The sequence below is a fragment of the Enhydra lutris genome, unplaced genomic scaffold, assembly GCF_002288905.1.
Source record: "Enhydra lutris kenyoni isolate GAN:26980312 unplaced genomic scaffold, ASM228890v2 scaffoldscaffold9, whole genome shotgun sequence".
NCBI classification, from domain to species: Eukaryota; Metazoa; Chordata; class Mammalia; order Carnivora; family Mustelidae; genus Enhydra; species Enhydra lutris.
In genome coordinates, this window is record NW_019154093.1 from 42067 (window position 1) to 67821 (window position 25755).

The window sequence follows — 25755 nt, forward strand, 5'->3', positions numbered from 1 at the left end:
AAAAAAAAAAAAGAGTTAAAAAAAATTACTAGTTTTATTAAATCTCAACCCTTAAGTATCTCTTTAGTATTCTGTATTACGGGATGGGAAGTACCCATAAAGTACTCCTGCAAACCCACTATGATGGTTGCCTGGAGGAAGAAGCACTTGTGCAGTTGTTCGAGTTGTAAGCCCCACTACTTTTCATGAAGCACTATCTGAAAGAACCAGATGAAAACTGTGGTTATTCAAATAAGAGTACTTGACAGACATTTTCTTTTAAAAATGAATGAATTGAGCTGTCACTTCAAGAAATACAACTGATAGTATTTGTTGCCAAGGATAAAACTTGAACTTCTAAGCCAAGAAAAGAGAGAATATAGGAAAACTTTTATCTGTTGTGGTGAGCTTGATAACTTCTCAATACTTAAAAAGCTTTTTTGATGAGGTCTGTAGTGATAAAACAGATGTCAACAGCATTGCATAATGAATGTTAACATTGAAGACCTTTAAATTCAGTGAGTCAGTGTTTTCAAAATGACCAGTGGTTGATGTAACACTGTGTAAAATGTACATGTGTAATACACCTATACATAATACAAACATGTGTAAAACACCTATGCATAATACAAACTAGACCAATGCGCTTTAACAATAGGAGGGTACCAATAGTTCCTTCCTGTGGTTTCAGATTCTGGATTGTAACTTAAGAAACCATTACTTGTGGAGTTTTGGTGCAGTATCAAAGAAGGATATCTATAATTATAAGGCTATTAAAATACTCCTCCCTATTGCAACTACTTATCTTTGTGTGGCTGTATTTTCTTTATATACTTTAACTAAAATAACATTGCAACAGACAATACAAAAGTAGGTGTGAGACCAGTTACCTTTCATTAAGCTAGACATTATGCAAAGCCACTCTTTTTATTAAATTCTTTTGTCTTAGAAAATATATTTACTACGGGCGCCTGAATGGCTCAGTGGGTTAAGCTTCTGCTTTCAACTCAGGTCATAGTCTCAGGGTCCTGGGATCGAGGCCCGCATTGGGCTTTTTGCTCAGCAGGGAGCCTGCTTCTCCCTTTCTCTGTCTGTCTCTCTGCCTACCTGTGATCTCTCTCTCTCTGTGTCAAATAAATAAATGAAATCTTTAAAAAAAAAAAAGAAAGAATATATTTACTTTTCATTTAAAATGTGCTAATTTACCATTTTTATTTTCAAATGAAAATAATACAAATATTTCCATTTTAATTTCCAATATGTTATAAATATCAATAAATATAACCCCTATAAAAAAAGCTGTTTGGGATCCTCAGTAATTTTTGATAGTGTGGTCTTGAGACTAAGAGGTTTGAGAACCACTGCTCTGTATAAGAGCCGTGAAACAGGATGACTGGGTAATGTCACTTGGGGACAAAGTAGAAAGTGAGAGAAGCAAGCTCAGGACCAGGAGCCAAGGTGGTTCGAACATTTAGAGATTGCCTGTTACTGCTCTTCCTCTCTCCACAGGAACCAGAAAGAATAGACATAGAGATAGGAGAACATGGTTATCGGGGAAGCCAAGGAGGAGGTAAAGTTGAACAGTACTGAGTTTTAGAGTCTTAACTCCCAAAAAGCCATCTTATTTCCCTCTTTCCTAGTTTGAGGTTGGAGGGGATATCTTTTTGTGCCTGTCCCACCTGACAAATAGTAATTAAGATACCATTATTAGTCATATGACCTTGGTTAGGTAAGTCTAACTTTAGCACCCATTTCTTCATCAGTAAAATAATATCCATATCCTGTTTGTTAGGTTAGGTGAGGAGGGATAAACAAGTTAATTTGTGTAAAGTACTTAGCACGGTGCCTAGCATATCGTAAAACTCATATAGCACTCAAATATTAGCTGGTATTATTTTTTTAAACACTTTACTGTCATTTCCTTTCCTTGTTTTATTTCCTACCCATTGTCACATATGGATTGTGTGTTAGTTAACAGCAGTTCATTTCTAGCATTAGGAAGAGGTGATTATTTGGGGCTGGAGGTGGGATAAAAGAGGTAAAATCAACAGTAAAAGCTCCTGCCTTTTTGTGGTTATTGATAATAATATTCTTTATTATCTGGGGAAGATTTTTTTTTTCCTGGTTCTCCTAATTTACTACTTTGTATGCTTTTGAAAAACTCTAAAGGATAACTTAAAGAGAACTCCTAGGACAGAGCACTGAACATTTAGTAGATGTTCACCAAAAACCTGTTGGTTTGATTTTTTTTTTTTTCTTATTAGAGTTCGTTTTTTCTTTTCTTTTTTTTTTTTTTTAAGATTTTATCTATTTATTTGACAGACAGAGATCACAAGTAGGCAGAGAGGAAGGGAAGCAAGCTCCCTGCTGAGCAGAGAGCCCGATGCTATGTATGGCTTGAGATACCAGGACTCTGGGATCATGACCTGAGCTGAAGGCACCCCCGGCTTTAACCCACTGAGCCACCCAGGTGCCCCTAGAGTTTGCTTTTTTAATCTTATTCCCATACCACTTCTCTACCTTCCAGGTTAATAATCCTTCCCTGTTTTTACTTTCTGACTTTCTAGTTTGCATTTTGAGTTTAACTGGTCTGGTATTTTGTTACTTTTCCTGTATATTTAGAATTTATACCCAAAGAGATGCCTATTTAAAAAGCATCCAAGTTAACATTGATAACTTTATTTCTTGGATATTCTTTCCATTGCATTCATCCTGCGGGTTCTGTAAGCTTCTGAAAAATCTTCTTTGCAAAGCTGATTTTTTTTATTTTTCATACTTCTTTCCTGAATTGTTTTCTAAGACTGGTTTTCATCCACTTTACCTGAATTAATTTTGTTCCTAGTTGTTTCTTCCTAAGGAAGACCTGAATCAAGAAGTACATCAATCTGTTGTATTCATCTCTCTTTTATATTAGGAAATTGTCCTTAATACTCTCAGATCTTGGGGCACCTGGGTGGCTCAGTGGGTTAATCCTCTGCCTTCGGCTCAGGTCATGATCTCAGGGTCCTGGGATCGAGCCCCACATCGGGTTTTCTGCTTAGCGGGGAGCCTGCTTCCCCTCTCTCTCTGCCTGCCTCTCTGCCTACTGTGATCTCTGTCTGCCAAATAAATAAAATCTTTAAAAAAAAAAATACTCTCAGATCTTGGCACTTAAAAATGTTTAAACTAAATCATGATCTAAAACTGCTCATTGTACTGTAATAAAAAATCAGAGTACTTAGCACCGTACTTAGCATTAGCATCTCTTCTTTGACCTGGAGGTTTGGGTGGATGACATGAATGATGCTTCTTTTTTTTTTTTTTTTTTTTTTTTAAGATTTTATTTATTTACTTGACAGAGAGATCACAAGTAGACAGAGAGGCAGGCAGAGAAAGGGGGGAAGCAGGCTCCCCGCTGAGCAGAGAGCCCGACGCAGGGCTCAGTCCCAGGATCCTGAGATCATGACCTGAGCCGAAGACAGAGGCTTAACTTCCTGAGCCACCCAGGCACCCCTTTCGAATGATGCTTCTTAAACATTTTTTTCCTTCAACCTAGCATCTGACTATTAGGTCCTTTCCTTTTTTATTTACTTATTTTTGATTAGGTAAACATTCATATAGTTGTAATTTTAAAAGTTTAAAAGATCATCTCCTTCCCATTCTTTCCCAGCCACCTAATTTACTTCCCTGGAATCAACTAGTCAGTTTTAGTATCATTCCAGAGGAATTTTATGCATTCTCACCCTTTCTCACAAATGTTAGCATAACATATTTACTGCTTTGTACCTTAAGTTTTTTAATTTAAAAATGTTTTATGATTTTAGTATATCAGTACATAAAGATATTTCTAATTTCTAATTCTTTCATGGCTTCAGAGTAATTCATTTAAACTGTTCCTGTTGGCAGACATGTAGATTACCTGCAATCTTTTGTACATACATCATTGCTTGCTGTATCACTGGCACATATTGGTGTCTATAGGATAAAAACCTATGAGTGGAATTACTAGGTCAGAGGGTACACGTATCTGTGATTTTTGGATAATTATTATCAAAATTACCTTTCATGGGCACCTGGGTGGTTCACGTAGTTAAGCATCTGCCTTGGGCTTAGGTCATGATCCCAGCGTCCTAGGATTGAGTCCCTCAGCAAGCCTGCTTCTCCTTCTCCCTGTGCCCTCCCCCTGCTTGTGTCCTCTCTCTTTGTTAAATAAAATCTTAAAAAACAAAATTATCTTTCATGGAGTTTGTACTAAATTGTACGTCTTTTACATTTATTCATTCTTAGAGCACTGCTCAACAAATGTTTGTTCTCTCCCCAACCCCAGTCTCTATTCCTCTATGTGTCCCGCATTATTCTGAGAAATTTCACAAATGGATGAAACTTGATGGGCTGGAGAAATCACAGCTTAGTTTCCTAAAAGAAATGTAGTCCACATTGATGCCTGAGAGCTGGATGGAAGGAGCTAGATTTGGGGATTGGTAGGGAGAGAAAAAGTGCTAGGTTGGGGGAAGAGCATATGAGTGATGCGAGAGAGAGTAGAGGGTACTCAGTTCAGGAGAACAGGCAGTCACAAAATACAAGTGGGAGAAGGATGACAGATGAGGTTGATGAGATGAGTGTGGGTGAAATGCTCCTAATAAGACATTGTAAACTATGTTGAAGACCATGGACTTTATCCTAAGGTCAGTGGAGAGCCATTGAATGGTTTTTACAATAGGAGCAAATGATCAGAATTAAGCTTTAAAATTATCTTGGCAAAAAAAAATTATCTTGGCTTCAAAATGAAGATTGCACAGGTTTAAATATAGCCAGACTAGGGGCTCCTGGGTGGCTCAGTTGGCTAAGCATCTTACTCTTGTTTTCTGCTCAGGTCCTGTTCTCATGGGCTGTGGGATTGATCTCATGGGAACCATCACAGTGCTCTCTCCTCTCCCTCTATCCCTCCCTCTGCTCATGCACTCTCTCTCTCTCAAATAAATCAACCTTTAAAATTAATAACAATTAATAAGTAAATATAGCCAGACCAGTTTAAGGGACTGTGGCTGTGATTCAGGAAGAGGGGATAGATAACCTGACCCTAGATAATGGTAATTTGGATAGAGAGAAGTCAGTGAATTTGCAAAACATTTAAGAGATAGAATAAACAGGGGCACCTGGGTGGCTCAGTGGGTTAAAGCCTCTGCCTTCTGCTCAGGTCGTGATCTCAGGGTCCTGGGATCAAGCCCCGCATCGGGCTCTCTGCTCAGCAGGGAGCCTGCTTCCTCCCTCTCTCTCTGCCTGCCTCTCTGCCTACTTGTGATCTCAGTCTGTCAAATAAATAAATAAAAATCTTTAAAAAAAAAGAGATAGAATAAACAGAATTCTTGGTGACTTGATGTGAAAAGTTAGGAAAGAGGAGTCAAGGGTGAAGGTCAAGTTTCTCACTTGACTGGCAGAGTAAATGATAGTATCATTCACTAGGTTAACAAAGCACTGGAAAAGGAATAGGTTTGGGGGGAAGATAACAAACTCAGTATGGATGTTCTGGAGCTGTATGTTGTACATTATCTAGTGCTTTCTGGATAGGTAGTTGGAATACTTGACTCTGAGCCTAAGATACAGGTACACTTGGGAGATGTTGACGTGAGAGCAGGGAACATCATAGAGATTGGAACAATGGAAGAGTTGTAATCACCTCTGGGGAATATGCAGAGTGGAGGGAAAGCCTTGGATAGAGACATAAAGAAGACCAACATAAGGGCCATGTGAACAAAGAAGAATATGCAAAGGGTACCAAGAAAGAGTAACTAGAGGAGTAGGAAGGAAAACAGAGAGAGATGGTGATGTCACAGAACCCAGAAGAAGAAAGTTGTATTGAGGTGGAAGTATCAAATACTGCCAGGGTCCAAGTAAGATAAGGATTAAGAAATGTCCATTAAGGGACGCCTGGGTGGCTCAGTTGGTTAAGCGGCTGCCTTTGGCTCAGGTCACCATCCCAGCGTCCTGGGATCTAGTCCCATATCAGGCTCCTTGCTTGGCAGGGAACCTGCCTCTCCCTCAGTCTCTGCCTGCCTCTCTGCCTACTTGTGATCTCTCTCTCTTTCTGACAAATAAATAAAATCTTAAAAAAAAAAAGAAGAAGAAAGAAATGTCCATTGATTTAGGGCAAGGAAGCTACAATAGTAACCTTGGCAAGAGCCATTTTTGTGGTGTGTGGTATAGATGATAGAAGTGGATTGAGGAATTACTGGGAAGTAAGGAAGTGAAAATACTGAGTATAGGCTACTCTTTTGGTCTGGCTACAAAGGGGAATAGAAATGGAAGGCCATAGCTAGCTGCAGATTTGGCATCAAAGAAGTACTTTTCTAGATTAGAGGAACTTGTGCTTGTTTAATTCCAAGGGGAAGGAATTAGTGGAGAAAGGGAAGGTTAAAGATACAGGAGAACTAGAGTATCATTCAGGGTTGGGGTTTTGTCAAATGAATGTTGCAAGAGAATGATTTTAGTAATGAATCATGGATTCTTAGGGGAATAGGAAGGGAACATGATGCAGCATGTAAAGAAAATAAAGTGGTTGGCTGGACTTGGAGGATTTTTTGAGGATGAAGAATCAGTGAGGCATGCCTTGAGATTGTATATATATGTATATATATACACACACACTCTTTTCACTTGCCAAGGTATCTTGGAAATCACCTGTATCAGTGCATAGAGTTCTTTTTCATAGCTGCATAATATTGTATTATGTAGATGAGCCCAGATTTATTCAGTGAATATCCCCTGTATGGACTCTTAGGGTTGTTTCTAATAGTTACAACTACAATAATACCATGATGACTAACCTTACGTATAAGTATTTTAGTATTGCTGGAGGTGTATCTTTAGGGTAAAAACCTGAAAGTAGAAGTGCTGACCAAAGGGTAAATGCATATATGATTTTGTTAGACATTGCCAAATTTTCCTCCATGGGAGTTGCACCATTTTGTTTTCCCAGTTGTAATGCAGGAGAGTGCCTGCTTCTCCACAATTCAACAATAGACTGTGTGGTTAAGCTTTGGAATTTTTTTACTATTCTAACAGGTGAAAAATAGTATCTCAATGTAGTTTTAAGTTCTATTTCTCTTATGAGTAAAATTGAATATCTATTCCATATGTTTAAAGGCTATTATAATTTTTGCTGATTTTGGTATAAGAATTTATATAGGTACCTGCATATTTTTGCAAACACAAGCACAGAATGGTTAAGCAGAAACTAATGAAATGGGTTACCCTCTAGTGGATGGAAGATATAGAGGTGGAGAGGTAGAAAAAAGGGAGTAACCTTTTTCTGGACCTTTTTGTAGAGTTTTTACTTTTAGAACCATGTTGAGGTTCGCACATTCAAAAAGTAAATAAAACAACGATGGGGAGAGCGATGCCAACTAACCCAAGTAATTTTTTAACACAGTACTTTGACTATATATATTCTTCGAGTATATGTATTCTAAAGATAAACTTTAGGGGTGCCCTGGGGGGGCTCAGTCAGTCTGCCTATGGCTCAGGTGATGGTCTTAGGGTCCTGGGATCAAGTCTGACTCCTTGCTTAGTGGGGGGCCTTCTTCTCCCTCTCCCTCTGCTGTTCCCCTCTTCTTGTGCTTTCTCTCTCTCTCTCTTTCAAATAAATAGATAAAATCTTATATGTGTATTTAAAGAACTGGTATATTGGCAGCAACTGAGTAAGAGAGGCAGAAAAGTTGATATTACAGGATTTAAATTTAATATTAATTAGGATTAAATCTATGATGTTTTGGTATATATTTTCCATGGACATCTTTGCTCAGCATTCCACATCCTGCTTTAGTTACATGTGCTAGCTCATTTTGTCTCAGTGAGTTTTAATGTCAGAACCGGACAGGAGCCAAATGTCCTTGGATTCCAGTTTGTAGCCTGCAGTCCTCACTTTTGGGGGAGGCACTTTCATTTTTGGTTGCATCACCAGGATCTTCCAAGGACACTTTAAAGTTTTGTCCACACTTTGATCCATTCTATTTCTTTCACTTGTGGGATTTCTTGGCACAATGTTCCATGCATGGTAGAGAGAGGGAGAGGAAAGGAATCTCACTTCACAAATAAGGAGAATAAAATTGAGCATTTCCAAGGTCACATAAGTGATAAAAATAAGATTAATAAGATTCTGTCAGGCCTGTCTGGCCCCATAGTTTATAATTCTTTCTACCTCAACCATGTGTCTACTTTTTAGAAAGGGTTTATCAGCACCTGGCTGGTTCAGTCAGGAAAGCATGCAGTTCTCGATCTCTGCATTGTGAGGTCAAGCCCCACACTGGGTGTAGAGCTTACTTTAATCAATTAATTTGTTAGTTCATCGATTAACAAATAGTTCTTAGCTTGGTAGATTCATTCTCTTGCCATACTAGTTTTCTTAATATTTTCCATATAAGTTGCAAAATTACGTATCTCACCTTCACAATCTGGCTTGATTGCTTTTTTGTTCCTGTTTTGTTTCGTACATAATTTGAGCATAAATTCACTAGAAACAAGTAGTATCAAACTAGATTGGTTTTCTTTTTGAATATAGTTAGTAGACCAGGGAAGTTTTAGAGTATAACCTTACTCTAATAAAGACTTGTCAGAGTGGTGTTTTTTAATAATACCTTATAGAGAAGTAAATTATATACAAAATTTATTAAATAGTCACCCACAAAGAAAAAGATGGACCTGACTTTTTTTTTTTAAGATTTTATTTATTTATTTGACAGAGATCACAAGTAGGCAGAGAGGCAGGCAGAGAGAGAGGAAGGGAAGCCGACTCCCCGCTGAGCAGAGAGCCCGATGTGGGGCTCGATCCTGGGGTCCTGGGATCATGACCCAGGCCGAAGGCAGAGGCTTTAACCCACTGAGCCAGCCAGGTGCCCCGAGACCTGACTTTGGAAGAGATTTCAAGGAATATCCTTTAGATCAAGGTTCAGCAAAGTATGGTCTGTGGGCCAAATCCCACCTGCCACCAGTTTGTTAGCTTGTTTTTAGTTTATTTTTTATTTTATTCAAGTGTACAATTGAGTGTGGTTTTTAGTATAGTCATAAAATTGTGCAGCTATCACCGCTATCTAATTCTAGACATTTTTATTGTCCCCAAAGGAAACCCTTTACCCATATTAGTAGTTTTCCCTATCTCTGGCAGCCACTAGTCTACTTTTTGTCTCTGTGGATTTTCCTATTCTAGACATGTCATAAAAATGGAATCATACAATACATGGCTTTTTTGTATCTGGCTTCTTTTACTTAGCATGATGTCTTCGAGATTCATCCATGCTGTAGCATGAATCAATCTTTCATTCCTTTTTATAGCCAAATAGCATTCTGTTATATGGATCTACCACATTTTGTTTATCCATTCGTTGTTGGTGGACATTTGGTTGTTTCCATCTTTTATCTATGAATAATGCTGCTGTGAACATTGTGTACAAGCTTTTGTGTGGTCATACATGTTCAGTTCCCTTAGGTATATACCTAAGGGTGGAATTGCTGGATCATATGTTTTTTGTTTATTTTTATGTTCAATTTTTTGAGGAACTGCCAAACTATTTTTCAAAGTGGCAGCACCATTTTACTTTCCCAGGAAAAATGTATGACAGTTTTAGTTTCTCCATATACTCACATGCATGATTTTTTTTTTTTTTAAAGATTTTATTTATTTATTTGACAGAGAGAAATCACAAGTAGGCAGAGAGGCAGGCAGAGAGAGAGGAGGAAGCAGGCTCCCTGCTGAGCAGAAAGCCCGATGTGGGGCTTGAACCCAGGACCTGGGATCATGACCTGAGCCGAAGGCAGCGGCTCAACCCACTGAGCCACCCAGGCGCCCCTCACATGCATGATTTTAAATGGTTTTCTCCCATTTTGTGGATTGTCTTTTCACTTACTTGATAGCACCTTTGACACAGAAGTTTTTATTTTTAATGAAGCCCAAGTTATTTGTTTCCATTTATCACTTGTGCTTTTGGTGTCATGTTTAAGAAACCATTAATCATCTACCACCTCATACCAGTCAGAATGGCTAAAATTAACAACTCAGGAAATGACAGATGCTGGTGAGGATGCGGAGAAGGGGGAACCCTCCTACACTGTTGGTGGGAATGCAAGCTGGTGCAGCCACTCTGGAAAACATTTTGGAGGTTCCTCAAAAAGTTGAAAGTAGAGCTACCCTACGACCCAGCAATCACACTACTGGGTATTTACCCTAAAGATACAAATGTAGTGATCCAAAGGGGCATGTGTACTCAATGTTTATAGCAGGAATGTCCACAGTAGCCAAACTATGGAAAGAACCTAGATGTCCATCAACAGATGAGTGGATAAAAAAGATGTGGCATATATATATATATATATATATATATATATATATATACACACACACACACACACATACATACATACATACAATGGAATACTATGCAGCCATCAAAAGAAATCATATCTTGCCATTTACAGCTACGTGGATGGAACTAGAGGGTGTTATGCTGAGCAAAATAAGTCAGTCAGAGAAAGACAGTTATCCTATGATCTCCCTGATATGAGGAATTTGAGAGGCAGGGTGGGGGCTTGGGAGGTAGGGAATGAAAAAAATGAAACAAGATGGGATCGGGAGGGAGACAAACCACAAGAGACTCTTAATCTCACAAAACTGAGGGTCACTGGGGGGAGAGGGAGGGAGAGGGTGATTGGTTATGGACATTGGAGAGGGTATGTGCTATGGTTAGTGCTGTGAAATGTGTAAACCTGATGATTCACAGACCTGTACCCCTGGGGCAAATAATACATTATATGTTAATAAAAATAATTTAAAAAAAAGAAACTATTAACCATCAATTGTAGCCGCACTACCAAAAAAAGGGGGGGTGACAAAAAACTTTTGCCTAATCCAAGGTCACAAAGATTTATACCCATGTTTCCTTCTAAGAGTTTTATACTTTTTAGATCTTATATGTAGGTCCTTGATCCACTGTGGGGCTCAGTCCCAGGACCCTGGGATCATGACCTGAGCCAAAGGCAGATGCTTAACCCACTGAGCCACCAGGTGCCCCCTGAGCATCTTTTCATGTTCTTATTGGCCATTGTATATTTCATATGGAGAAATATCTATTTAGGTCCTTTATCCTTTATTTTTTTTTTTAAGTAGGCTCCATGTGCATTGTGGAGCCCAATGCAGGGCCTGAACTCCACCCTGACATCGAGACCTGAGCTGTGACCAAGAATCAGATGCTTAACCAACTGAGCCACTCCAGCACCCCTTCTTTAACCATTTTTTTTTTTAAGATTTTATTTATTTATTTGAGACACTGTGAGAGAACAGAAACAGGGGGAGTGGGAGAGAGAGAAGCAGACTTCCCGCTGAACAGAGAGCCTGATGTAGGGCTCAATCCCAGGACCCTGAGATCATGACCTGAGCCGAAGGCAGAGGCTTAACCCACCGAGCCACCCATGTGCTTCTCTCTTTAACCATTTTTTAATTGAGTTTTTTGTCTTTTTATTGTTGAGCTGTAAAAATTCTTTATACATCCTGGATACTAGACCCTTATCATATATATGATTTATATGTTTAAGAAACCATTAATCATCATTTATAGCCCCACCACTAAAAAGGGGGGGGGGCGCAGAAACCATTGCTTAATCCAAGGTCACAAAAATTTATACCCAGGTTTCTTTCTAAGTTTCATATTTTTAGATCTTATATGTAGGTCCTTGATCCATTTTGTATTATTTTTTATATATGATGTGATGTAGGGGTCATGTGGATATGCAAGCCAGTGTCCTCAAAGATCCTTTAAGCTTGTTCCTAAAGCTGGATATTCCTGTCTTTTCCTAGGTTTTTTGGTATATCTCTCCTTCACTATGGTAGAACTTTGACTCATGTTGCCATGGACATGGACCTGTTTTTGTGTATCCTACTATTTATTCCTTTTTTTCCCAGTACTTTGTATATAAGGGGTATTAAATAAATGGATTTTCTGTTTGGTCATAGCTTAAGGTAGCAATTTAATAGCTGCAGAAAATAACCCTTTTGGAAAAGTAAGTAAATAGGAAGGAATCCAGTTGTTCAAGATGTATATCCTTTCTGAGTATCCTAGCCATGTCGGAGGCGTCTTTAAGAGCAGGATCTGGAAGATACACACAGATATACCAGGTATATCAGAGAGTATATGTGAGGACTAGTTCCAGGGATGGGGGCAGTGTTTACCAAAGTGTGGTTGCATATATTATTACATTACAGCATTTGATCTTCACAGTGATCTTGTCAGGTTTACATTATCATCATTTCCATTTCTAAATGAAAAATGAGGTTTGGAGAATCTTTATTTTTGTTTGTTTTTTGTTTTTTTGTTTTTAATTTTTAAAGATTATTTATTTATTTATTTGACAGACAGAGATCACAAGTAGGCGGAGAGGCAGGCAGAGAGAGAGAGAGAGAAGGAAGCAGGCTCCCTGCCAAGCAGAGAGCCTGATGCAGGGCTCGATCCCAGGACCCTGAGATCATGATGTGAGCCGAAGGCAGAGGCTTTAACTCACTGAACCACCCAGGGGCCCCAGTTCTTTTTTTTTTTTTTTTTTTTTTTTAATTTTTATTTATTTGTCAAAGAGAGAGCAGAAAGAAGCCGGGGGAGTGGCAGGCAGAGGGAGAAGCAAGCTCCCCGATGAGCAGTGAGCCCAATGCGGGACTCAGCCCCAGGACTCTAGGATCGTGACCTGAGCCAAAGGCAGATGCTTAACCCAGTGAGCCACCTAGGCATCCCGGTTTTGGGAATCTTAAGTGACTACTCATAGACCTTGGAAGAGGCCAAGCCAGAGTTGAACCCTGACATCTCTTTTTACTGTACAATTCTGATTGTCACTAACCAGCCTAGGCTTGCTGCTTGTAAAAAATAAATTAAGACAAAAGCCTCTCTAGACCCTTTGGTTATACCAGGCTACACACTGATTTGTAGACTTCCAAGTTCTTTGCTTCTCTTCTTTTTTTCTTACTCCCTTATAAAATGGTTCCTATTTTTTTTCCTCTAGAAATGAATGACTTTTATTATATTTCCCCTGTGGATCCCATATTTTAATAGATTGCTGTCTACTAATTTGTACTTATTTAATTTCAAAGATTTTCATTTATTTATTTATTTATTTTATTTGACAGACGGAGATCACAGTAGGCAGAGAGGCAGGCAGAGAGAGAGGAGGAAGCAGGCTCTTCACGGAGCAGAGAGCCCGATTCGATGCTCGATCCCAGGACCCTGGGATCATGACCTGAGCTGAAGGCAGAGGCTTTAACCCACTGAGCCACCCAGGTGCCCCAAAGATTTTATTTATTGATTGATTTGAGAGAGAGGAGAAAGAGTGCACACACAAATGGGGGAAGAGGGAGAGAGACAAGCAGACTCCATGCTGAGTGTGGAGCTTGACATGGGACTCAGTATCATGACCCTGAAATCATGACCTAAGTCAAAATGAAGAGTCAGATGCTTAACTGACTGAGCCACCCAGGCGCCCCTACTAACTTGCATTTGTTAATAATGTTTCCCATTCTAATAGTTTTCCACACCATTACTGCTTATCAGGCTCTTGAGTAGCACAGGTGATACTTAGCATTACAACACAGATTTTATAGGGGTCCCTGGGGGGTGCTCAGTCAGTTGAGTGTCTGACTCTTGGTTTCAGCTCAGGTCATGATCTTATAGTCATGACATTGAGCCCCATATCCCACTGCATGCTCAGCAGGGAGTCCACTGGGACTTTCTCCCAACAGAGAGATTCTCTCTCTCCCTGTACACCCTTCCTCCCTTCCTTTCTCTCTCTCTCTCAGTTAATAAATAAATCTTTAAAAAAGACACACACGGATTTTATATATTTCCAGTCAAATGCCAAAACACACACACAAAAAAACAAAACCATGACATTAGTCCTAGTCTGGGCTGATCAGTCAACTATAAATGTCCCTTTCCCACTAGAATTTTAAAATACATCAACTCGGGACACCTGGGTGACCCAGTCAGTTAGGCATCTCCCTTCAGCTCAGGTCATGAGTCCCAGGGTCCTGGGATCAAGTCCCGAGTTGGGCTCCTTGCTCATCGGGGAGCCTGCTTCTCCCTCTGCCTGCTGCTCCCCCTGCTTGTGCTGTCCCCCGCCTTTCTGTCAGATAAATAAATAAAATATTTTTTTAAAGTACATCAACTCACCAAATTTGCAACTAACTTATATGTACAACACTAAGGTAGAGGTAGATATGGTTTAACCTTCGGAGGAATATTCCTTAGCCATTTGAAGTGATGTGTATGTGATTATAATAACGTAGGCAAAGGCTAACGTTGCATGTTTAGAGAAAAGGAGAAAACAAAACCTCATCAGTTCTGTGAGGACAGATGTGTCTGTCTGACTCAGTCATGTCTCTCTGAGCCCACACAATACTTGCAGGCACATAGCATTTAAGTTTTAGGAGAGACAGCTCAGAATTTAAAAAGGCAGTCTGACATCATGGTTAACAGCCAAGTTCGGAATCTGTCAGACATGGGTTCATAATCTGGCTATGCTATTTACAAAGTATGTGGCTGCACTATTTACACAATTTACTCATCAGAAAAATGAAAATAGTGATGCTTCCATCATAAGACAGTTGTAAAGATTAACTAAAAGCATATATATGGGCGCCTTGTGGCTCAGTCAGTTAAGCATCTGCCTTCAGCTTGGGTCATGATCCCAGGGTCCTGGCATTGAGCCCCATGTTGGGCTCTCTGCTCAGCAGGGAGCCTGCTTTTCCCTCTCCCTCTCTCTCCACCCCCATGCCCCCCACCGCTTGTGCTATCTCTCTCAAAGAAATACATAAAAATCTTTAAAAAATAAATAAAAATAAAAGTATATGTGAAGGGCACAGTAGTGTCCCTGGTACATGGTGAGATAGTGCCCAGTATATATCAACTGTTACTATTGCTATTATTATTATTACCTTTTTTCTCTCTTTATTGAGGTATGATTTACACAAAAATACAGTGCTGAGGTCTCAGGTATTGAGTTAGGTGAGTTTTGACACTTGTATAACTACTGTCTGCAACAAATTGGAAAGTACTTCCATCACCATAGAAAGTTCTCGTGGTGCCCTTTCCAGTCAACCCTCCTGCCTCAGAGCAACCACTTTTTGGCTTTTGTCTCCAAAGATTAGTTTTGCCTGTTCTTTACTTAATGTAAATGGAATTAGATAGTATATTTTTGCGTGTGTTTGGCTTCTCTTGCTTAGCATAATGTTTTTTGAGTTTCATCCATGTTGTTACTTGTATTTATAGTCCATTCCTTTTAATTGCTGCATAGTATTCCACTATGTGGATAGACTTATTTTATTTATCCCTTTTCCATGGATGACCCTTTAGCTTAATTGCAGTTTGGAGCTTTTATCTATTTTTTTCCCCTAAGATTTTATTTATTTATTTATTTTTAAAAGATTTTATTTATTTGTTAGAGAGAGAGAGTGAGCGAGCGAGCACAGGCAGACAGAGTGGCAGCAGAGGCAGAGGGAGAAGCAGGCTTCCTGCCAAGCAAGGAGCCCGATGTGGGACTCGATCGCAGGACACTGGGATCATGACCTGAGCCAAAGGCAGCCACTTAACCAACTAAGCCACCCAGGCGTCCCTCTAAGATTTTATTTTTAAGTACTTTCTATACCCAGCGTGGGTCTCCACCTTAAAAACCCAAGATCATGGGCGCCTGGGTGGCTCAGTGGTTAAAGCCTCTGCCTTCGGCTCAGGTCATGGTCTCAGGGTCCTGGGATCGAGTCCCGCATCGGGCTCTCTGCTCGGCAGGGAGCCTGCCTCCTCCTCCTCTCTCTCTCTGCCTGCCTCTCTGCCTACTTGTGATCTGTCTGTTAAATAAATTAAAAAACAAACAAACAAACAAAAAAAAAACCCAAGATCAAGAATCATACACTTCTACCAACTGAGCCAGCTAGGTGCTCCTGGAGCTTTTAAAAATAAAGCATCTGTGGATATTCTTATGTCAGTCCTTTTTTTTAAAAGATTTTTATTTATTTATTTGACAGACAGAGATCACAAGTAGGCAGAGAGACAGGCGGGGAATGGGGGAAGCAGGCTCCCTGCTGAGCAGAGAGCCCAATGTGGGGCTCGATCCCAGGACCCTGAGACCATGACCCGAGCCGAAGGCAGAGGCTTTAACCCACTGATCCAAACAGGTGCCCTTATGTCAGTCTTTGTGTGGACAAATGTCTTAATTTCTTTTAAGTAATTACCTAGGAATGGAATTTCTGGGTCATGGGGTAGATGTAAGCGTAACTTTACATGAAACTGCCAAACAGTCTTTAAGGTGATGGTAGCAGTGAGATTTCTTTTTATTTATTTATTTATTTATTTATTCAATTTTATTTTTATTTATTTGACAGACAGATCACAACTAGGCAGAGAGACAGGCAGAGAGAGAGGAGGAGGCAGGCTCCCCGCCGAGCAAAGAGCCTGATGTGGGGCTTGATCCCCGGACCCTGGGATCGTGACCTGAGCCAAAGGCAGAGGCCTAATCCACTGAGCCACCCAGGCGCCCCAAGATTTCTTTTTTTTTTTTTTAACATTTTATTTATTTATTTGAGAAGAGAGAGACAGTGAGAGAGATCATGAGCGAGGAGAAGGTCAGAGGGAGAAGCAGACTCCCCGTGGAGCTGGGAGCCCGATGCGGAACTCGATCCCGGGACTCCAGGATCATGACCTGAGCTGAAGGCAGTCGCTTAACCAACTGAGCCACCCAGGCGCCCCCAAGATTTCTTTTTATTTTTTTATTTTTTTATTTTTTTTTTTAAAAGATTTTATTTATTTATTCGAGAGAGAGACAGTGAGAGAGAGCATGAGCGAGGAGAAGGTCAGAGGGAGAAGCAGACTCCCCATGGAGCTGGGAGCCCGATGTGGGACTCGATCCCGGGACTCCGAGATCATGACCTGAGCCGGAGAAGATTTCTTTTTAAATGGACAGTAATAATCATGACATCTGAGGTACCCAGCATAGCCAGAGAAATAACTTTGGAGTTATATTGACCTGGGTTCCCAGCTGGACTTTGATGTTTATAATTTGTGCAACCCCAGGTAAATTATTTCGTATCTCTGAGACTTAGTCTTACCTGTGGAAAGGGAGTGATAATGAGATCATGTATAGTAAATGCTAGTGTTCTACATACTAGAGGCATATGAAGATGGGGGCTGTAGTGCAGGATATAAGCCCCCTATATGGGTTACGTAGTCTGTAAAGAATGTAAAAGCAGGGCACCTGGGTGGCTCAGTGGGTTAAGCCACTGCCTTTGGCTCGGGTCATGATCTCAGGGTCCTGGGATCGAGTCCCGCATCGGGCTCTCTGCTCAGCAGGGAGCCTGCTTCCCTCTCTCTCTCTCTCTGCCTGCCTCTCTGTCTACTTGTGATCTCTCTCTGTCAAATAAATAAATAAAATCTTTAAAAAAAAAAAAAAGAATGTAAAAGCAGTAATAAAACCCACTGTAATTCCATTTGCTTTTTATCATCATCGTGCACCTACAATTCTGAGCAGTATTAGGATAAAATACTTCTTCCTGCCTCCTCTTCCTCCCATATATCACACCACTCAGCAAATTATAGGGACTTAACAAAAATTTTAATTATAATCAATATTTTAAAAAGTTAAACAGGAACTAAGAGGTTGTAACTTGGAGTGTAAATGAGATTTAATCTTTTCTTGCAGGTTCTCTCTCTGTGCACTTTCAGTTTCCTCTAGGTCCCTGATGTGCAAAACTCACCCCAAACAGCAGTATTTCCAAGGGTCCGGGGAGGCACACAGAGGTCTGTTCCTCTCTAGGGAGCCTTCTCTGTTCAGTCCCTCTTCTCACTTTCTTAAAAGTTTGAGGCTTTATCCCTTTATTTTTTACTCACATTTTAATTCTGATAGGTCATAGGCATATTTTCTTCCGTTGTATTCTACGATGTAATTATAGATTGTGACCATATATCTAAGCCAGCTTTAATTATCAGGGCCAAAATAACTCCTCTGAAACACTCTATTCCTTATAAAGTAGCTTCCCAAACAGGTGTTTTAACTTGTAAAGTCCTTTATTAATACTTTTTGTCAATAGTTACTTTATATTTTTGTAGAATCTGGTTTGAGCTTTCTCTCTATATTCTCTTCAACTTACCCACCTCTAAGCTAGGTTTTACCATGTGAAAATTAATCCTAAGTATCATGTTTGTCTACTTGGCCTCTGTCTTCTGTACTTGAGAGGCATTACTGATTTGAGGACAAATAAACAGTAATTCTAGAGACATTCATCCATTTCTCAGACAGTACTTAAGAGCTCAGGCTCTCAAGTGAAAAATCCTGCTTCCTGTCCTGTTAGTGGTGCCAGGTCCAGTGTGTGTTGGTGGGGGGGTTCTTTTTACACACCATCAAGCAACTCTCCAACACCAAATAGGTGCCCTACAATATAACTCAATTCTGCCACTGTCAGTCTGGGGATAGATAGCATCACATTGCACAGGTTAAGGGCTTAGTCCTCTAAGATGGCCCTGCCCCTTGCACCACGACCTTCAGATGCCAATCACAAATCCAGGTTGTCACCTGTGCTTCTGACTCACCATCTATAGATTGGAGGTTCCAGCAACCTCCTCCTTGGATTTGATTAATTTGCTAGAGTGGCTCACAGAACTCAGAAACATTTTACTTACCAGATTACCCTTTATTCTAAAAGGATATAATTCAGGAACAGCCAGATAGAAAAGATGCCTAGGACAAGGTATGTAGGAAGGAGTGCAAAGCTTCCACACCCTCTTGGAATGTGCCACTCTCCACCAAATCTCCACATGTTTACTAATGCATAAGCTCTCTGAACCCAGTTGTTTTGGGTTTCTGTGGAGGCTTCATGTACATAGGCATGACTGACTAAAATTTTGGCCATTGGTGACCTAGTCAACCTCCAGTTCCTCTGACCTCTGGGGAGTAGGACTGAAAGTTTTTTGGTTTTTTTTTTTAAGATTTTATTTATTCATTTGAGAGAGAGAGAGAGAGAGAGAGACAGAGATAATGACAGAGCATGATCAGGGAGCCTGACAAGGGTCCCAGGATCCTGGGCTCATGACCTGAGCCAAAGGCAGATACCCAACCAGCTGAGCCGCCCAGGCATCCCTAGGACTAAAGGTTCTAACCCTCCAATCATATGGTTGGTTCCTCTGGAAACCAGCCCCCATCCTTAGGTGCTTTCCAAAAATCACTTAATACGTAAACTCAGGTGTTAAGGTTAAAAGGGATTTGTTATGAACATCAAGACATGTTTTTCTGTGTTATCACTAGGAAATCCCAAGGGCTTCTAGGGGCACAGAAATGGCAAAGAAGACCAAATATGTATTTCTTATTATAAATTACAATATCACAGCAGGTTACCTAACCTCTCTGAGTATTGCTTTTCTTATCTGTGAAATGAGTAGTGATACCTGTTTCTTAAATAGGTTAATGGATATAGAGTGCTGTATTAGTGTCCTGTTACCGCCATACAAAGTTACCACAAACTTAGTGGCTCAAAGCAACACAAATTTCTTATCTCATTTCTGTAGATCAGAAATCTGACCCAGGTTTTACTATGCTAAAAGCAAGATCTTGACAGGGCTGTGTTCCTCCTGGAGGCTGCAGGGTAGAATCTGTTCCTTTGCAATTCCCAACTCCTAGAGGCTGCTGTATTTCTTGACCCATAAGCCCCTTCTTCCATCTTCAAAGCCAGCAATAACAGGACAGATCCCTTTCACACCTACATCTCTCAAGTTCTCTGTAGCCAGGAGAGGTTCTCTGATTTTAAGGACTCATGTGATCATATTGTGACCACCTGGATAACCTAGAATACTTTCCCATTTCAAAGACCTTAACTTTAATCTCATCTGCAAAGTCCCCTTTGCCACCAGACATTACATATTCATAAGTTCCAGAGGATCAGGACACAGACATCAGGGGCCATTTTTCTGCCTACCACAAGTAATTAACACTGTGCTTGCTCTTTGTAAGCCCTCACTAAGTGGCGATTACTGAAGGCCTGTGATGTGAAGCGACCCTAGGCACAGTAATTTACATCCTGGTGGGAAAATGAAACTGCTGAGGATAGAAGTTATTCTGACCCAAAAAGAGTGACCAGAGCCACGTGTGGGAGTTTCAGCTGAGTGCCATGGGAATGTGAGAGAGGTTCAGGTCAGTAAGTGGTCTGACAAGTCTGAACAGAGTGAATGCACGTAAGTGCAGAACCCGGAAAGAAATGTGGTTCAACCCAGATGAGAATCTTTATAGGGCAAAGGGTAAGAGGGAAGGAGAAGGCAGAAGAAAAGCATTTCTAACCAGATAGTTGCGGGCACACCTGGGTAGCTCAGTCAGTTAAGCCTCTGCCTTTGACTCAGGTCATGATCTCAGGGTCCTGGGATCGAGCCCCATATTGGTCTCCCTGCTCAGCAGGGAATCTGGTTCTCTCTCAGCCTCTGCTCCTCCCCCTACTTGTGGGTGCACACTCTCTCTCTCCTTTAAATAAATAAAATCTTAAAAAATAAAATAAGCCTAACCAGATACTTGGGAATTAGATTTGTTCATATTTCTCGATCCTTCCTGCTTGTCCCACTGGACTCATTTGTTCATTCAGGCAACAGATAATGTTCCAGGCTCTGTATCTGGCCTAGGGGATACGATGAATACAAGACACAAAGCCTGCTTTCTCAGGCTCAGTCTAGTGAACATGTCAACATGTCAACAGAGAGGGCACCTGGATGGTTCAGTTGTTTGGGCGACTGCCTTCAGCTCAGGTCATGATCCTGGAGTGTCAGGATCAAGTCCTGCATTGGGCTCCTTCCTCAGTGGGGAGCCTCCTTCTCCCTCTGACCCTCCCCACTCTCATGCTCTCTCTCAAATAAAGAAATAAAATCTTTTTTTTAAGATTTTTTATTTATTTAAATAAAATCTTTTTTTGGAAAGATTTTATTTATTTATTTGACAGACAGAGATCATAAGTAGGCAGAGAGGCAGACAGAGAGAGAGAGGGAAGCAGGCTCCCTGCTGAGCAGGGAGCCCGATGTGGGGCTCCATTCTAGGACCCTGGGATCATGACTTGAGCCAAAGGCAGAGGCTTTAACCCACTGAGCCACCCAGGTGCCCAAGAAATGAAATCTTTAAAAAAAAAATCATGTCAACACAGAGCCATAGTCCAGTGTGACAGGAGGAGCCCACAAGGAAGGGTATATCTCCTTCCCAAATTTACAGGACAGGAAAGGCATCTTGAACGAAGTATCCATAAACTGGGAGCTTAGCTGGAACTACCAGTTGGCATGCGTTGGGCTACAAGTAGCAACGCAAGTCAGAAGACCTTAATAATGAACTGAGTGTCTCATTTAACTAAAAGTCCAGAAGTGGAGTAGGTGTCAGTATTGGTTACTCTGGTCAGTCTTGCTCTATTTTTGTGTGATTCCCTTTGACTGGGCTGTCTTCTGTGTGTTGACGTCACTCTCAGGCTGGCTTCCCTTGTGTGGCCATTCCAAGTCCAGCTATACACCCAGCATCCAAGGAAGAAAGGCGTCTCTCATAGATTCTTCTGAGAATGAGGAAATGCCTTTTTCAGAATCCTCCCAGCGGCTGTGTCCCTAGCATCTGATTGGGGTCACAGGCTTACTTCTCAGCCAATCCCTGTGCCCAGGTGAATGCCATGTCCAATTTGGCTAAGGCCTAAGTTGCTAAACCTATCAGTATGGCAAGGACAGTGGGTTTATACTTGCTGAAACACATGGTCTTATTTGGAATAGGGAATTAAATAAATGAAAATCTAGGTACCGTTAGGAATAAAGGAGGGTGGGAGAACAGACAATAGTATATAGGAATGCCTGGTGACTTGTTCCTTCCTTCTCCCATGTAAGACTCACTTCTGCCACTTGATACCTTCTGTTTTTCATGGGTTTTCTTTCCTCATTGCTCTGGCTTTACCATGATTCCTCTCTGTGGATGCTTTTACCTTCAGTGTCTGCTACTAACTGCCTCTCTCTCTCCATGTTTCTCAATTCAGACCCCCAAAGCTCAAGACTCTGTCCCAATTAACCTTACTATACCAGGCTCCACCTACTTGAAGTAAGCTCCGGGAGATCAGGGACTTTGTTTTGTATACGGCTGTATGCCCAGTGTCAAACAGTACCTGATACGCAGTGGGTGCCTGACAAATTAAATTATATGCCAAATGGACAAAAGATCAACCTTCTAGTTAATTGGCTGCCTTTGGGTCAGGTATTCCTCTGGGCAAATTTTCTGTGGCTGAGGGGGATGTCCCTGGAAGGGGACATGCCCATTTTAGTGGTAGGAGCAGAAGTTTGTCTCACTTCCATGGCTTACTTTGGTCTGAACTTTAGTTTACTTTTCTGCAAAATAGGATCAATGAAATGTGGCCTTATTTAAAAGGCTCAGGTGGGGGCTCCTGGGTGGCTCAGGCAGCTAAGCATCTGCTTTTGGCTCAGGTTGTGATCCTCACAGTCCTGGGATCGAGCCCTGCATCAGGCTCCCTGCTCAGCGATGAGCCTGCTTCTCCCTCTCCCTTTGCTGCTCCCCCTGCTTGTGCTCTCACTCTCTCTCTCTCTCTCTCTCTCTCTCTCAAATAAAGTCTTAAAAAAAAAAAACAACAGGCTGAGGTGTTCAGTATTAAGCGGGATCATGATTATGAAAATACTTTATATATTGTAAGATACTAGGCAGTTTAATTCAATTCTGGTCATTCACATGCACCAGCAAAACACTAATGATGGAAAGGCCAGTTTACCTGTTTAGTTCTACTTCTTGGTGTTTCATTTCCCGAGAGAATCTCTAACTGGCTCTCTTCTTGTCCCTTTCCATTTGCTCCCCCAGGGTCACTCAGGATGTGTCAACTGTCTGGAGTGGAACGAGAAAGGAGAGTGAGTATGAGCTAGAGCATCTGAGAAGGTGCTGGGGACGGGAGTGGGGAGGCTGGGAGAAGGGACTTTCCTCCTCCTTAGTAGATCTAAGGAAAAGAGACTTTCCTGTGTACTTAAGTTTAGTCCATCACTATCAACACACAATTGAACAATGAATTGGATGACCACCCAAACCCTGTTTTTTGTTTTTTTTTTAATAATCTAATGCCTTTAAGGAATAATGAGAAATCCTTAGGACAAAATAGAAGAGACTCAACTAATGTTTACAAGATAACCTTGAATTCCGTGATATCTCCTGTTCGTCACACTCTCTGTGGATTTATTCCCTATGAACAGGGGAGGTGGGGTAGGGGAGTAGGACCTAGGAACTCGAAGAGAGGTCAGAAACTTTCATTCTGCTTGCAGTTTGCTGGCCTCTGGTTCCGATGACCAGCACACGATTGTGTGGGACCCGCTGCACCACAAGAAGCTGCTCTCCATGCATACAGGACACACGGCAAATATCTTCTCTGTCAAGGTGAGCAGGATAAGGCATAGAGCAAGTAAGAGGCATGACTGGGCTGTGCACATGGTTGTATTTGCCCATTTGGGTTCCACATACCCCCTGGGGTCACAGACACCTTTGTGATCTGAGCCATCTGACTGTGATTCCTGAAACCCCATCTCTTTTCCATGTTCTCCTTCCTCACTTAGAGCCACAAGGCCAGCTCCAGGTGAATTTATATTTATTTGAGTGGTGATGGTGGGTGGTATGGTTCCAAGCATGAGCTTAGATAGCAGGAAGACCTATGTTTGACCCCCTTATCTGCCTCTTAGAAGCTGTGTGACTTAGGCAAGTCACCTGACTTCTCTGAGCCCCTTTACTCATCTGTAAATACAAAGTAGCTTAGGAAAATCCCCTGGATTCATGAGTAAATGAATAAATAGGCCTTTAATTTTAAAAGGGAAGCAGCACTCCATAGGCTTAGTATTATAGTTCAATGAGATGATTATAAAAAGGTACCTGGCATAGGTACTTTTAGCTATTCTACATTCGAGCTACAGATTTGTTGGTGAAAGTGAGCTAAGGAGAGGTGGGAACAGGATTTAAAAATGTCTTCATACCTCTGAAGCCCTGTAAGTGGAAATGACATGAAGTTTCTGCCTTTTGATCTCAGAAAACAGACGTGGGATTATTGGCTCTTAAGTCCACAGAAGCAAATGTGGGGCTGATGGAGAGACAGGTCTAGCGCTTAGAGTTTGGAAAAGGTAGAATGGGCCCTTTGAGAAGATTGTAAATGTCCAAGCACTGAGGTACTCTCCACAACGGGAACTTACCTGACAGGTTTAAGGTTGGAGGAAATGACCTTTAAGGACCTTTCCAGCCCTGAAATTCTGTAATGGATGTATGTGAGAGAGTGAGTGTCCTTTGGAAAGCCTCACTAATCTGAGAAATATTTCCCTAATTAGTATCAAGAAGAATTACAAGATACATGAAGAAGAAGATAGATTTGAGAGCTGAGAACCTACTTATTTCCCTAAACCCTGCCCCCTTCCCAAGCTCTCATTTTCACCTCTTATTCCAGAGACCAGTCCTAGATAATTTTCTGCAGTTTTTAGAGACCGAACAATGCTGATTCACCTCTTGCATGGCAAACAGACTGTTTTCTGCCCCCTGAAAATTGTTATTAGGTTCAATTTGAATCTGTGGGGTGGGATCTGGGAATGGGACCTATGCCATCAGCTTTGGCATCGTAGAGCACAAAACGTTGAGTTCAAAAACCAGAATTTGACAGTGGTCTTGATACTAATAGTGAGATTTGGGGCAAGGCCCAAAATTAAATTCGCAGACCCTCAGCCTCCTGTGAAGGTGTAGAAAAGGATTCTTCTCTCTTCTGGTAGTAACAATACAGGTATTTTTATTTAACCCACAAGCTCCCCCTGGTGGCAACTACAGTGTGTGAGTGTGGCACTAGGCCTCAAGAGCTCCCTCTTTTGTTGTGCCTGAAGTACATGCTGTTTCCAGACAGGATTAAAGACTACCTGGTTGCCCCTAAAAATGATGGAATTCCGTCTGTTTCATCCAGCCCTTGTTCTGGTGAGCCCTTAGACAGTGGTGTGTGGAAAGAGTGAATTGTTGCTCTTTCCTGAGCAATTAAGTCAAGTAGGACTGGAGCTCTTTAAATGCAGACTAATGCCCCAACCCCAGCACCGGTTCAGCCTTGTTGTGGTTTGGGAGGAACTTTTCAGTTAAAAAAGAAGATAATTAAATTTTTTTAACTCAAGAAAGAAGAGAAAAAGTCAACTAACGCCATACCCAAATATTTTTCTTCCTCAAAGCTAGGTGATAGAACCGCACACCTTTTAAAGATTACTGTTCAGAGCTATATTTATGGCTGCTTTATTCTTACCACATGTCATCTGGAATATTTTATTCTCAACTTCATCTGAATGGCGGGGTTCTCATTCTTTGTAACAGTTGCAGGGAGATGGTTCCTCCTGATGCTCAACCCTTCCCCAGGGCCCAACATTTGAGCCATTTCCAGTATTTGTCATTACGAGGAGTGCTGCTCTGAGCATTTCTGCACAGGTCCCTTTTTCCTAATAGAAATTTCTCAAGAGTGGAAGTGTGGGATTAAAAGATAGAAACATCTTTTACTTTGTTACCTATTGCCAGATTGTTCTCCAGAAATATTTGAACCCAACTTAAAATACTACTTTCTTCTTAAAACACTGGAAGTCCTTTTCATTTTAAGCCTACTTTGTTATGTAATTCTCAGGTTATCAAATGGTCCTCATGAGGCAGTATTCACATGAGAATCAGACAGACTCGAGTTAACTCAGTGTTAGTGCTGAACCTCAATTTTAAGTGGGTTATTTAAAATATCGGTAAGATAAGGAACCT

At 41.0% G+C, this 25755-nt stretch overlaps 1 protein-coding gene across 3 annotated transcripts in view; it reads left to right on the forward strand.

Annotated features, from left to right (window-relative positions):
* Positions 1–25755, forward strand: part of LOC111143085 (WD and tetratricopeptide repeats 1) — a 71828-nt gene that overhangs the window by 27841 nt on the left and 18232 nt on the right. For all 3 annotated transcript variants that reach the window (XM_022496549.1, XM_022496550.1, XM_022496551.1), the window contains 2 exons: positions 22825–22871; positions 23277–23388. In XM_022496549.1, coding sequence (XP_022352257.1) covers positions 22825–22871; positions 23277–23388 — 159 coding nt within the window. The remainder of the gene's footprint in view (positions 1–22824; positions 22872–23276; positions 23389–25755) is intronic.